At 49.3% G+C, this 12,699-nt stretch overlaps 1 protein-coding gene across 1 annotated transcript in view; it reads left to right on the top strand.

Annotated features, from left to right (window-relative positions):
* mboat1 (membrane bound O-acyltransferase domain containing 1) overlaps positions 1 to 11,994 on the top strand; it is a 185,626-nt gene extending 173,632 nt beyond the window's left edge. Inside the window, exons 12-13 of the mRNA XM_085988926.1 lie at positions 933 to 1,084; positions 10,711 to 11,994. Coding sequence (XP_085845052.1) covers positions 933 to 1,084; positions 10,711 to 10,876 — 318 coding nt within the window. The 3' untranslated portion in view covers positions 10,877 to 11,994. The remainder of the gene's footprint in view (positions 1 to 932; positions 1,085 to 10,710) is intronic.
* The last annotated feature ends 705 nt before the right edge of the window (positions 11,995 to 12,699 follow it).

Raw genomic sequence — 12,699 nt, 5'->3', positions numbered from 1 at the left:
GTTAACGTTTCAGGTGTAGTGTAAGTGTCTTTGTCAGAATTCAATCTTTGTCTCTAGATTTTGATTGGTGGTTGAGAGCTAGGTCCAGTGTATATGGCTTCAGGTACGTTATTGAAAGTGATTGCGTCTCTCCTTGGCTTGTAGTTGTCATTGTTCATTTGGACGACCACATTATTAAACCTGATGGCAATTGTAAGTGAAGAGTTGTGAAGCCCTTTCATCCCTTTTTAAAAAAACATTCCTGGGTGATTCTGTCAAATGACTTCTGTCTTCGAGGCGAGAGTGCTACCACTGACCCACAGCTACACCTAGCTATGGGCTCAGTATTACCGGGTTGGACTATCATTTCCATTTTGTCTGTTTTGCTTTGCTATGTAGCGAGGTGCCACTACCTACATTGATTACCTCCCCACTTTGAACTGGGAAGAGTGTGGGTTTGATCCCATTCCATGGCTTTGAGTGTTTGTGCTCCAAAGCTCAGTATCCCTGTGTCTTTGGGTTGCCAACACTCCAGGATTAACCTGGAGTCTCCAGGAATTAAAGGTTAAACTCTTGGACAATGCTGCGAGCCACCTTGGAGAAAAATCATAGGGCATTAAAAAAAATTTTTTTTCATTTTCTTTGAACACTATTATTTATGAAAAAATATTGGAGATGGAGGAAAAAGGCTGTTTGACTGGGCGGGGCAGTTGGAGGTGGGAGGCCATGGGATGAAACCTCCTGGACTACGTTGAACCAAAGTTGGCGATTCTACTGTGTCTGTGTTGTGCAGCCACTTAATTTGTGTGGCATAAACTTTTTGTAAAAAAAAATATTTGTCTAAGTGGCCATTTTGACGGCATGCACTCTTGACAAATAAACTTCAAAGCACTTTTATTTTTGTTGAATCTTGAGCTCAATCTCTGCTTGTTTGCTTTTCTCCTGCCCTTTAGATGAGGAGCAACTTCAGACATTACTTCCTTTCTTCCAAGGCGATGAAAATTGGCTACGATATTGTCACTTGGGCTTCTACCCAGCTGGCCCTGTGCTATATTGCAACGCCTTTCCTCTTACTGGCTGCAGAACCCACTATCAAATTCTACAAGTAAGTCGACCTACTCTCTGATTTTGGGTTTGTCTACAAACGGCAAAAAAGCATTGACATTAATTAAAAATTGTACCTGCAAATATTTTTATACGGGGAGATATTTTGTTTTCCTGTTCTACTTCCCTCCAAAAGAAATGCACACACTTGTATAGTTTGGCTGCTAAAATGGCCAGCCTCTTATTGGTTGTTCCTTAAATGATATGATGGTTGATTGTGGTTAAAAAGTAATTGGAGTAACCTTGACAGTTAAACCAACAACAACAGCTCAACTTAGCATTATTATTTGTTCTCGGGATGTGGTGAAGTTGGCAATGTAAAGGTCGCATTGATTATCCATCCCTAATTGCCCTCCGAAGGTGGTGCTGAACCGCCTTGCGATTGTTTTTACAACTGAGTGGTTTGTTTTAATGAGATCCGCCCTCCCACTTCAGAGGTGGTTGAGAGTCAACCACATAGTGTGAGACTGGAATCGCATGTAGGCTGGTAGTTCCTTTCCTTGAAGGATATTAATGCCTTGGATGGGTTTTTCTGGTAATTTTCCATCGCTAAAACTGTGATCATCCAGGAAGGCAAAGATAACACCAGGCTTCTCTTCCCCACCACTAACTGTCTTCTCAAACCACCCTCCGCTGCCTCCACCTCCCTGACAATGAATGCGAGGAGCACATGGATATTTTTGTTAAATAGATCGAGAACATCCATTCCAACTGCCTCTGCTACTTCACTCCCTTACCCTAACCCACCAGGCCTTACTTCCTCTCCGTTTTCCCCCTGCCTTCACCCTAAATTTGCATGTTTCTCTCCTATCTCCCCCTCTTGCCCTTTCAAAGCTCATCTTGTCAATGAGACCGACTTCCTGCTCTCTCTCGACCCTATTCCTACTAAATTGCTGACCACCCAACTTCCCTTCCTGGCTCCCATGTTAGCGGATATTGTTAACGGTCTCTCTCCTTCAGTATTGTACCCCTATCCTTCAAATCTGCCGTCATCATCCCTCTCTTCAAAAAAAAAAACAACCCTTGACCCCTCCATCCTTGCAAGTTATCGGCCCATCTCCAACCTCCCTTTCCTCTCAAGTCCTTGAACGTGTTGTCGCCTCCTAAATCTGTGCTCATCTTTCCCAGAACTCCTTGTTTGAATACCTCCAATCTCTCTTTCTCATTTTTTCTCCCTTTCTCTCTCGCTCTCGCTCTCAGTTTTAGAAACATAGAAGATAGGAGCAGGAGTAGGCCATTCGGCCCTTTGAGCCTGCTCCACCATTCAATGAGATCATGGCTGATCATCCAAACTCAGTACCCCGTACCTGCCTTCTCCCCATATCCCTTGATCCCTTTAGCCTTAAATATATCCAACTCTTTCTTGAATATATTTAATGAACTGGCCTCCACTGCCCTCTGTGGCAGAGAATTCCACAGGTTCACCACTCTCTGGGTGAAGAAATTCCTCCTCATTTCAGTCCTAAATGGCTTACCCCTTATCCTTAGACTATGACCCCTGGTTCTGGACTCCCCGGCCATCAGAAACATCCTTCCTGCATCTAGTCTGTCCAGGCCTGACAGAATTTTATAGGTTTCGATGAGATCCCCTCTCAATCTTCTAAACTCCAGTGAGTATAAGCCCAATCAACACGATCTCTCCTCATATGTCATTCCTGCCATCCCAGGTATCAACCTGGTGAATCTTCGCTGCACTCCCTCCATGGCAAGAACGTCCTTCCTCGGGTAAGGCAACCAAAACTGCACACAATACTCAAGGTGTGGTCTCACCAAGGCCCTGTACAACTGTAGCAAGGCATCCTTGTTCCTGTACTCGAACCCTCTTGCTACGAAGGCCAACATACCATTTGCCTTCTTAACCGCCTGCTGCACCTGCATGCTTACCTTCAGCGACTGGTGCACAAGAACACCCAGGTCTCTCTGTACTTCCCCTTCTCCCAATCTATTGCCATTCAAATAATAATCTGCCTTCCTGTTTTTGCCACCAAAGTGGATAACCTCACATTTATCCACATTATAGTGCATTTGCCATGTTTCTGCCCAATCACTCAACCTGTCCAAATCGTACTGGAGTTTCACGACATCCTCCTCACAGCTTACCCTCCCACCCAGCTTTGTGTCGTCTGCAAATTTGGAGATATTACATCCAATTCCCTCGTCCAGATCATTAATATATATTGTGAACAGCTGGGGTCCTAGGACCGATACTTGCGGTACCCCACTAGTCACTGCCTGCCACTCGGAAAATAACCCGTTTATTCCAACTCTTTGCTTTCTGTTCACCAACCAGTTCTCTATCCAAGTCAATACCTTGCCCCCAATCCCATGTGCCTTAATTTTGCATGCTAATCTCTTATGCGGGACCTTATCGAAAGCCTTCTGAAAGTCCAAATACACCACATCCACTGGTTCTCCCTTATCTATTTTACCAGTTACATCCTCAAAAAATTCCAGTAGATTAGTCAAGCATGATTTACCTTTTGTAAATCCATGTTGACTTTGTCCAATCCTGTCACTGCTTTCCAAGTGCTCTGCTATTACATCTTTTATAATAGACTCTAGCATTTTCCCCACTACCGATGTCAGGCTTACCAGTCTATAATTCCCCGCTTTTTCTCTACCACCTTTGTTGAATAGTGGGGTAACATTAGCTACCCTCCAATCCATGGGTACTGTTCCACAGTCTATCGAGTTCTGGAAGATGACCAGCAATGCATCTACTATTTCTAGGGCCACTTCCTTAAGTACCCTGGGATGTAGATTATCAGGCCCTGGGGATTTATCGGCCTTCAGTCCCATCAATTTTCCTAACACCATTTCCCTACAAATACTGATTTCTTTCAGTTCCACCCTTTCATCAGAACCTATGTTCCCCATCCCAATAATGATTTTAATTCCGATGGAGGATGAAAGATCACGGTACTTCAGTAATAGTCCAGTATGTGTAGCAAGTAGACTAACCCTGTATCTGTACTATACACTCTTATGGGAGGCGTTTACAGTTTGTACAAGAGCATGTAAATTGCAGGACAGCTGCTTCAGACAAGTAATAGATTTGCGTTTCTGTCCTGTTTTCAACTGTGAACTGCGCTGTGATGGCAGCTGTGTGACGTCGTCCATTTACAGCAATGAGACCTGGATAAATAACAGTGCTAGGAGTGAGTGAATTGTCAGTTTTACCCTTTGTATACCGGATATCTCTGCTGTCCTGCCAGACCTCTTGTGAGCAGACTGTTAGTGGAGAATACGGGGGTTTCTATTTTTAATGTAGCTTGATATAATTGTGAGATATCTCAGGGAATGCAGGGTTCCAAGTTAATTTCTAACTCAATTTAGAGTCCAACAGACAAAATAAAATCGCTTTCCATACAAAGCTCCATCGTAAATATTAAGAACTGGCTGCTCTTCAAGTTTTCTGGCTAAAAGATTTGGCATTCAAAAAGAAAAACTGAGCCCAAATCGACCAAAGCTCCGTTTCAGCCGAACCAGATGTAACCAATTCCAATTTAGATTACTTTTGGCCAGATGTGGGCTCTGCCTCATAACAACTGCCAGACTTAATCCTTTCAGAATTGGAGTATTATTTAGGACCAAACCCAAAAATAGACTTGTACTTTCTTGCTGCAATTATATAGGACTCTGGTGAGACCACATCTGGGCCTAGAAATTCAGTTGGCTGCGCCAGGCGCTAACGCCAAAAAAGGGCTATATTTCCGTCGATAAAGCCTTAGCGCCGGAATGCAGACCGATCTGCGCCGACGCCCAAATTCATTTGAGATTTAGCGCCGGCGCAAAGTGTTAGCGCCCGCTCGGGTGCGCGCGCAGCTTATGACGTCATATCCTCGTGCAACGCTGTTTTAGCGCCCCAAACCGGAAATTGAGTGGCGCCCGCCCAATGTGGGCGTGGCGCTATTAGGAATTGTAAAATGGAACGTTGCAGAGGCCCTGTGGGCCTCGGGCAGCGCAAATTAAAGGGCACCTCCACTGACCTATAAAGCCCAGCCATTTTGCTGCAATGACTTCACTGCTTTGGATTTCTACACAGAGACCAAGGGACAGAGATTCCAGATTTGGGACAAGATAGGAGAGGTCTTTTTGGCTTCTGGCCAGTGCTTTGACATTTGACTCTTGCTGATTTCACTGTTGCGACCTTGATTATGGGGGCTGCATGGGGGGCCAACATTGAGTTACAGCATTATGTGCGGAGGGCTCGCAGACGCTGTGAGAGACGGGCAGCCATGCGTAGACACAGAAGGGCCATCAGGCGTCGCCAACGTAGGCCTTACGCACCCAGGCAATACCGGCAGCAGGTGTCCTATGCCACCATGTCTGCGGCACTTTGTGTAAAGAGGCTGCGCTTCAGAAGGGAGGTGGTTGGAGAGATCTGCCAGCTGCTTCACGCAGATTTGCAGCCACAGCTCATGTCCAGGACGTCTCTCTCGGTGGAAGTGAAGGTCACGGTGGCTCTCAGCTTTTATGCAAGCGGCTCGTTCCAAGCCGCTGCTGGGGACATCGCGAACATCTCCCAGTTCGCCGCACATCGCTGCATCCGGCAGGTCACCGATGCACTGTTCGCGAGGAGACACCAGTTCATCTCCTTCCCCATGACCCAACAGAGGCAGCAGCAGCGTGCAGTGGGATTTGGCAGGATCGCGGGCTTCCCCATGGTGCAGGGCGCCATTGACTGCATGCATGTGGCTATGCGGGCACCTATAGACAATCCCGAGGTTTACCGCAACCGCAAGGGCTACCATTCCCTCAATGTGCAGCTGGTGTGTGACCACAGGCAGCGCATCCTAGCTGTAAATGCCCGCTTCCCAGGAAGCAGCCACGATGCTTTTATCCTGCGCCAGACTACTGTGGCTGACATGTTCCAGGCACAGCCTCCACCAAGGGGATGGCTTATCGGGGACAAGGGCTACCCTTTGTGCACATGGCTCATGACCCCGCTCCGCGCGCCCAGGACCCCAGCGGAGGACTCATACAACGAAAGCCATCAAGCAACAAGGAACGTCATAGAGCAAACCATAGGCGTCCTCAAGCAACGCTTCCGCTGCCTGGATCGCTCCGGCGGCTCTCTACAGTATTCGCCGGATAGAGTGTCCCAGTTCGTCGTCGTGTGCTGCATGCTGCACAACCTGGCTAGCCGCCGGACGCAGGCACTGCCACCTGACATTGCACCACCACCTGAGGAGGACGAGCAGGAGGACCATCAGGAGGAGGAGGGGGAGGAGGAGCAGGCCAGGAGGGGGCCAGAAGGCCCAAGGGCCGTACGCCGGGGGCTTATTGCTCGACACTTCTAGGCCCGCTGTGAGGGAATGGCCTGTGGGAATGAGCGCACCTGAAGGCAGCCGCTCCGGAAGCCGTCAGCCGGTTAACGCAGCAAACACTTGAAACATGACACCTGGACAAGCTGAATAAATAAAAAACTGAGGCCCCTTCCCACATGAAACTCAAAAACACAGAACACACCCAAAAAACAGTCACAAACATATGTCACTCCCCCAACTTGGGGAGGACTAACAAAAGTTGGCCATCCACATGGCCTTCAACATTGGCCGTAACAAAAAAAGGGCCCCCCTCGCCAACAGAAAGACCCCCATAAAAACAAAAAATGCCTTCAATTTCGGCCATCCACAAAAATCAGCCCCCAAAACACAATCCCCCCCATATATACAATGCCGCAGAGACCACACTCTAGCGGCTGTGCCGAGAGGGCGAGTCCTTAGAGAGCCTTCCCCGGCCCCTGCCCGGCCTGCTGCTCCGCCTCAACGTGGGCCCTGTGGCGGCCTCAAGGCTGGGGGAAGGCTCATGAGGGCCCCCATGCGTCGCGACAGATGCCCTTGGGGGTCGGCCAACACGACGCACGTCCCGGGAGGGGCCGGCTGCTGACTGGTTCGGCTGTGGCTGGCCAGCATCAGTGGCAGCAGCAGCTCCTCGCACCCTGGCTGGGGGAGTGGCAGTGTCGGATGCTCCAAGGGGGGCAAGCTGGCTGCTGCCAGGCGCGCGAGGCTCAGCAGACACAGTGGCAGTCGTCCGGCCTGGCAGTTCAGCTGGCGCAGCTATGTGCTGGAGGCCAGCCCGCTGTGTTGCAGCAGGGCGGCGGGTGCGGGTGTGACGCCTCTGCGTCAAAGCGAGTGTGGCAGAAGTCAGTGACCGCACTGCCCGGGTATGTGCCTCCAGCTGCTGTGACAGTGTGTTGAAGGAACCACCTCTCTGGCGACTCTCCTCCTGCAGTGCCGCGAGTAGTTCGACCCCCCTGGCGTGCGCTGCGGCCAGTTGCTCCACCCCCCTGGCCTGTGATTGCCCGAATGCTGCCACACTCTGAGCCAGGGACTCGATGGCGTGCGGCATCTGCTGCACAACCCCCATGAACTCATGGTGGCGCCGGTCAGACGCCACTGAGATCTCTTGCAGGAGGCGCACCTCCTGGCCGAGGCCACTCTCCGGACTGGAGAGAGGACTCTGCAGCTGGGGAGAAGCCAGCCGAGCTGGCCGACCCCTGCCGCCTGCCTGGACCCCACTGCAAGCAGGATCTGCCCTCCCCTGCAACACCTCCCCCTGGCTCTCCTGCATGCCAGACGTCCCCCCTTCATTGCCATCCCCTGGCACGGCTGAGGGCTCGCCCGATGGGCCGGCTTCCTCCTCGTCCTGGACGACGTCCTCCTCCAAGGGCCTGGCACCCGGCGCCTCGGGGACCACCTCCTCCTCAGCAGCTGAAAGCAGGAAGGCACAAGAGTAGCTTTAAAGTGAGGACAGGGCGTCAGCGAGGGACGCCTGAGCGGTGGCATTATGCGCATTTGTCCGTCAGTGGGAAAGGATTTAGATCGGAAGCACTAGGGCAACGAGAGAGCTGCAAGCGGTCATCTCCTTACCAGTGGCTCCCAGCACAGGGTCCGCATCCCTGATGGCTACAGGGCCAGTCACCCGGGGATGCAGGAGTCCAGCGACGCTCTCCTCCAGAGCACTTAGAGCCTGGTAGTGGGGCCGTCCACCACCGGTCTCCACCCGGCTGCGCGCATTTCTTGCCAGCTTGGCCTGCAAGAGAAAGGACGGACTCTAAGTACAGTGTGGTGCCCTGTTGCTGTGTGTACTGCCTCCCATGGTGGAATAGCCTGGCCAGTGTGGTCAGTGCAGAAAGTGCTGTTGATGATCATGCCAGTGGCATTGCTGCGTGAGGAGGGCTGCCCATTATGCCTTTGAGGTCCCTTTGCCCATAGTGTGAGGCTCACATGCAAGGATGAGGAGGACAGTGGAAAGGGTACTCACCTTCACCAGCCGACAGAGGTCATTGAACTTTTTGCGGCACTGGTCCGCAGTCCTGGGCACATCTGAGTTTGAGGAGACCCTGCGTGCGATGCTCCTCCAGGCTTTCCTGAACTCTCTCCTGGGAGCCTTTCTGCCATTGTCCGGGCACAAGATGGGTCTTCTCTCCTGGACAGCATCAATCAGCACCCTCAGTGCATGGTCTGAGAAGCGCTGGGCTCTTTCACGGGCCATCTCCATCTGTCCTGGCGCTATTTTGTCCCACCAGCACTGTTGAGGCCTAGCAGCAGGGCTCCAGTGTGCAGGGCGTGGCAGCAGTCAAAGTTGACCCTTCCCCCTTTAAGAGCAGGCCGGCGTCAGGGTGTCTGCTGTCAAGCAACACATGACCGCACCTGCGCTGCGCCCGGCATCGGCGTTATCAGGCCGCAGCGCCGGTTTAGCGCTGGAACCGAGCATTGCAACGCCGGTTTCAGCGCTCGCCAAAACTCTTGGCCAAATCCACTGAATTTCGGCGCGGTTGCCTGCAGTTTCCGGCAGGCGCTAAATTTACCGAACGCCCGACTTTAGCGCCCCAAAACTGTGCAAACTGAATTTCTAGGCCCTGGAGTACTGTGTGCAGTTTTGGTCTCCTTACCCGGAAATACTCAGCAGGTCAGTCAGCATCTGTAGAGAGAGAAACAAAGTTACTGTTTCAGGTCAATGACCTTTCATCAGAAGGATGTACTTGCCTCAGGGGCGGTGCAACGAAGGTTCATGAGATTGATTCCTGGGATGAGAGGGCTGTCTTATGAGAAGAGTAGAATGGGCCTATACTCTCTGGAGTTTAGAAGAATGAGAGGTGATCTAATTGAAACGTATAAAATTCTTAGAGGGGTAGATGCTGAGAGGCTGTTTTCCCTGGCTGGCGAGTCTAGAACTAGGGGGCATAGTCTCAGGATAAGGGGTCGGCCATTTAAGATTGAGATGAGGAGAAATTTCTTCACTCGGAGGCTGTGAATCTTTGGAGTTCTCTACCGCAGAGAGCTGTGGATGCTCAGTCATTGGCCCGTAATTTCCGATCCCTACGGGTGTGTACGAGCTGTGTACACACCCGTAGGGGCATCGGAAATGCCGGTTTCAGGCATGCTCTTGACAGATCAGACGCCTGCCCTGGAGAAGGGCCTCTGCGGACGGATAGTTCCGCTTTCTGCAGAACCTCCGCCCGCTGAAAACCCTTAGAAATCTTACACCTGGTAAAAGCAGGCATAAGGCCTGCTTTTACCAGCATAAGAGTTTAAAAAAGCATGCGCCCCTGGGATACCTGGGCCCTGCGTATTTCAACTGTGGAGAGGCCTAGGAGCGGAAGTGTCCAGACTTCGGGAGCCCTCAGGTAAGGACGCAGATTTTTTTCCAATAGGAGGCATCCGCACGCAAGGAAGCCTCCTATTGGAAATTACGGGCCATTGAGTATATTCAAGACAGAGATTGATAGATTTTTTTTGGACACAAAAGGAATCAAGGGATATGCAGATAGGGTGGGAAAGTGGTGTTGACATAAAAATTTAGCCATGATCTTGCTGAACGGCGGAGCAAGCTCGAGCGTTCCGAACCCCGGCCCTGGGGGGGTCTAATCCTGAAGAGAGGTCCGATTGCCGACCCCCGGGGAATCCAATCCCCTACACGGTGGTGGTGGGGTGCGGGGCGATCCCAGTTTGGTGGGGGGGGGGGGGCGCGATCTCGGGGAAGGGTTTGTATCGATGGGGGGTGGGGGGGCCGGGAGGAAGTACTCCTGGCCCACAAGGAGTGCCCCTGCCTCGCTGTAGCTGCCGGAGCCCAGATAAATCCAAGGCTTCCAGCCTCATTAACATATATTTAAAACGCCATCCCGCCTCCTGGGAGTGGGTTGGCTGCCAGCCCCTTGCCCCACCTCTGTAAAACTCAGAATTCAGCGGGTTGGAGCCGGCTTGCCGACACGCTCGGAATTTTTGCCCATTTAACCTCCCACCCACTCACGCACGTTAAAATTCCGCCCTTGGGGTCAATTGTAGCACCACCTCCTGCTTGTGGCTAAGATAGACTGACTCGAGGCTGAGGACATTTGAGCTCCGTGCCTTCCCACATGGTGCATTTGCACGATCTTAGTCACAAGTGTGATGGTATGGCAACAAAGTATTTCCTGACTATTCCGCAAAGTTCTGTTGTAGCAATGACCTTTTAAATCTTCATAGAATTCCTCTTAAGTGGAATCTTCTGGTACAACACTAAAACTGCAGGATTGTTGTAGTGTGTGCAGTCTGAATGAGGTGATTGTGTTGGGCCGTATAGCTTGGTGTTGTGGAAGACGCACACTGAATAAGTTTTCTCTCTATCTTTGTTTTGAAGGTCGATGAATTTTCACTTTCACATTCTGTGTGTCCTTGTGCTGCCAGTTCTGGCAATCAAGAAGCGGAAGAGTGTCGACAAGATAGCACAAATTGATCCAACCTCCTTGAATGCCAACTCCTCCAACGCAGCCCCTAATCGCCAACAGCCCAAGAAGGAGCAGTAGTGACTCGGCATAAGTAAAGTGAGATATGCAAAAGAAAAACTGTTGAAGGGGAAAAAAGAAAAGACCCAGCAGTTTATATCTAGTTGGTCTTAATCACAAGGGTGTCCTACTGAAGATTTAATGAATGAAATGGTTTGATGAAGTGTACGTTTGTTTACTGTACAGAGATCCCTGCATTGAACAGCCACTTCACTGACTCTACTCTAGCTGCAGTGATTGAGCCTGGATCACTGGGGTGCCCGTAGAATGCAGGCATTGCTGTCATTTGTCACCTTGTTGAGTTTTTTTTTCTCAATGATATGATTGTCCCATGAATTTTTGGAGACTTTCATAGTGGATATGTGTGTATATAATATATATATATATAAATGACCTCTCATCAGCTACCAGAGAATTGCTGGTGAAGTCTTGAAGTTGAGTAATAGTTCAAGATTTATTTTGGCCCGATTGTTAAAATACTAATGCTGTTGCGATAAAACCTATCTTTTCCCATTGTTATTTAAAGTTGATCTGCCATATTTCTTATAACCTTTGCCCATGCCAAGTGACACTTTTACACCCCTACCAACAAGGCATTCATGTTATTGGTTTTCCTTTCCTTAGCAAACAGTTAAACCCATGGTCGCAAATTGCAGCCTATTGATTTGTAATCTGATAATCTCTGAGCCTCGGGCTATAAGTGGTTGGTTTTGACTGGTCACAGCTTGGAGATACAAAGCTGACTGTTCTGAGGAACAGTCTCCCCTCTACTGACTGGAGCCCCTTAATTGTCGCGGCATTGCACCCATCCTTCACCTTAGCTGGATGAAGAACACGTACAGGTTAAAAAGGGGTAGGGGCGTGCAATGAACATCCAGTACACTTGCAGTGGCAGATAGTTTCATTGAAGAATAACAGCTAACTGATTACAGTGATTGAGATCAGGAGCGAATGGGTCCACAGATTGCACTAAATACGAAGTCACCGAACTTGCAATAATTCAGTGTTCTGTTTTGTTTGTAAAATTTTCGATGAATTCAAAACCGCTTGTACGTACAGGTGTGCTAATAGATTTTATAATTATAGAATACTTGATGTTACCAATACTTTTTATATATTAAAACTATTTATTTCTTTTATTTAGTGCCCAAAGCCTTGCTTATTGCAGCTGACAATGCATTTGTTTGTTTATCTAGGTCTTTTGCAGGGATGACAAGGGAACTGGGTTTTTGAAGGCAGATTGATTTTTGTGTGCAAGAGGGGGGAAGCATTGCAGAATTTGCTTTCCTCCTCTTCTCTGTATGATGAAATAAGATACTGACCAAAGCCTTAATGGATCCTTGAAGGAATAACTACAGCTATCTCATTTAGTTTGGTATTGTTAGGTTAAAATTAGATACTCTTTAGTGAGTGTGGTATGTTGAGTTAACGAACGGCAATATATTGTAACAATAATGTCGAAGTGATATTATAAAAGGTCTTGAAACCCTCTAATGAAGATGTCCTGTCACTGTTGGAGTAATGAAACATCGACAACTAAAACTACTAGTATTACATGCTTAGTACCAGAAAAATAATCCTGTCTTGTGAGCTTGGGACTATCCATTGGCGGTTCCGTGTGTGAAGTGGGTCTGAAGACGTTTGGCGCATGTTCTTGTGGCGGGGAGTGGGGGAAGAGTAGAGGGACTTTGCTCTGCATCAAACTGTTGTGGCAGCAAAATATTTCCTGGTCATGTTGGAAACTTATTTTACCAGAAAGTTCTCTATTGTAGCAGTGACCTTTTAAATCTTCGGAGAATTCCTCCTAAGTGTTTGACCATTGAGAGTGAATACTTGAAATGGAA

The sequence above is a fragment of the Somniosus microcephalus genome, chromosome 5 (genome assembly GCF_052327205.1).
Source record: "Somniosus microcephalus isolate GS21.2 chromosome 5, FLI_Smic_1.0, whole genome shotgun sequence".
NCBI classification, from domain to species: Eukaryota; Metazoa; Chordata; class Chondrichthyes; order Squaliformes; family Somniosidae; genus Somniosus; species Somniosus microcephalus.
Note: the sequence above shows the minus strand (reverse complement) of the source record. Positions and strands in the feature narration are given on the sequence as shown.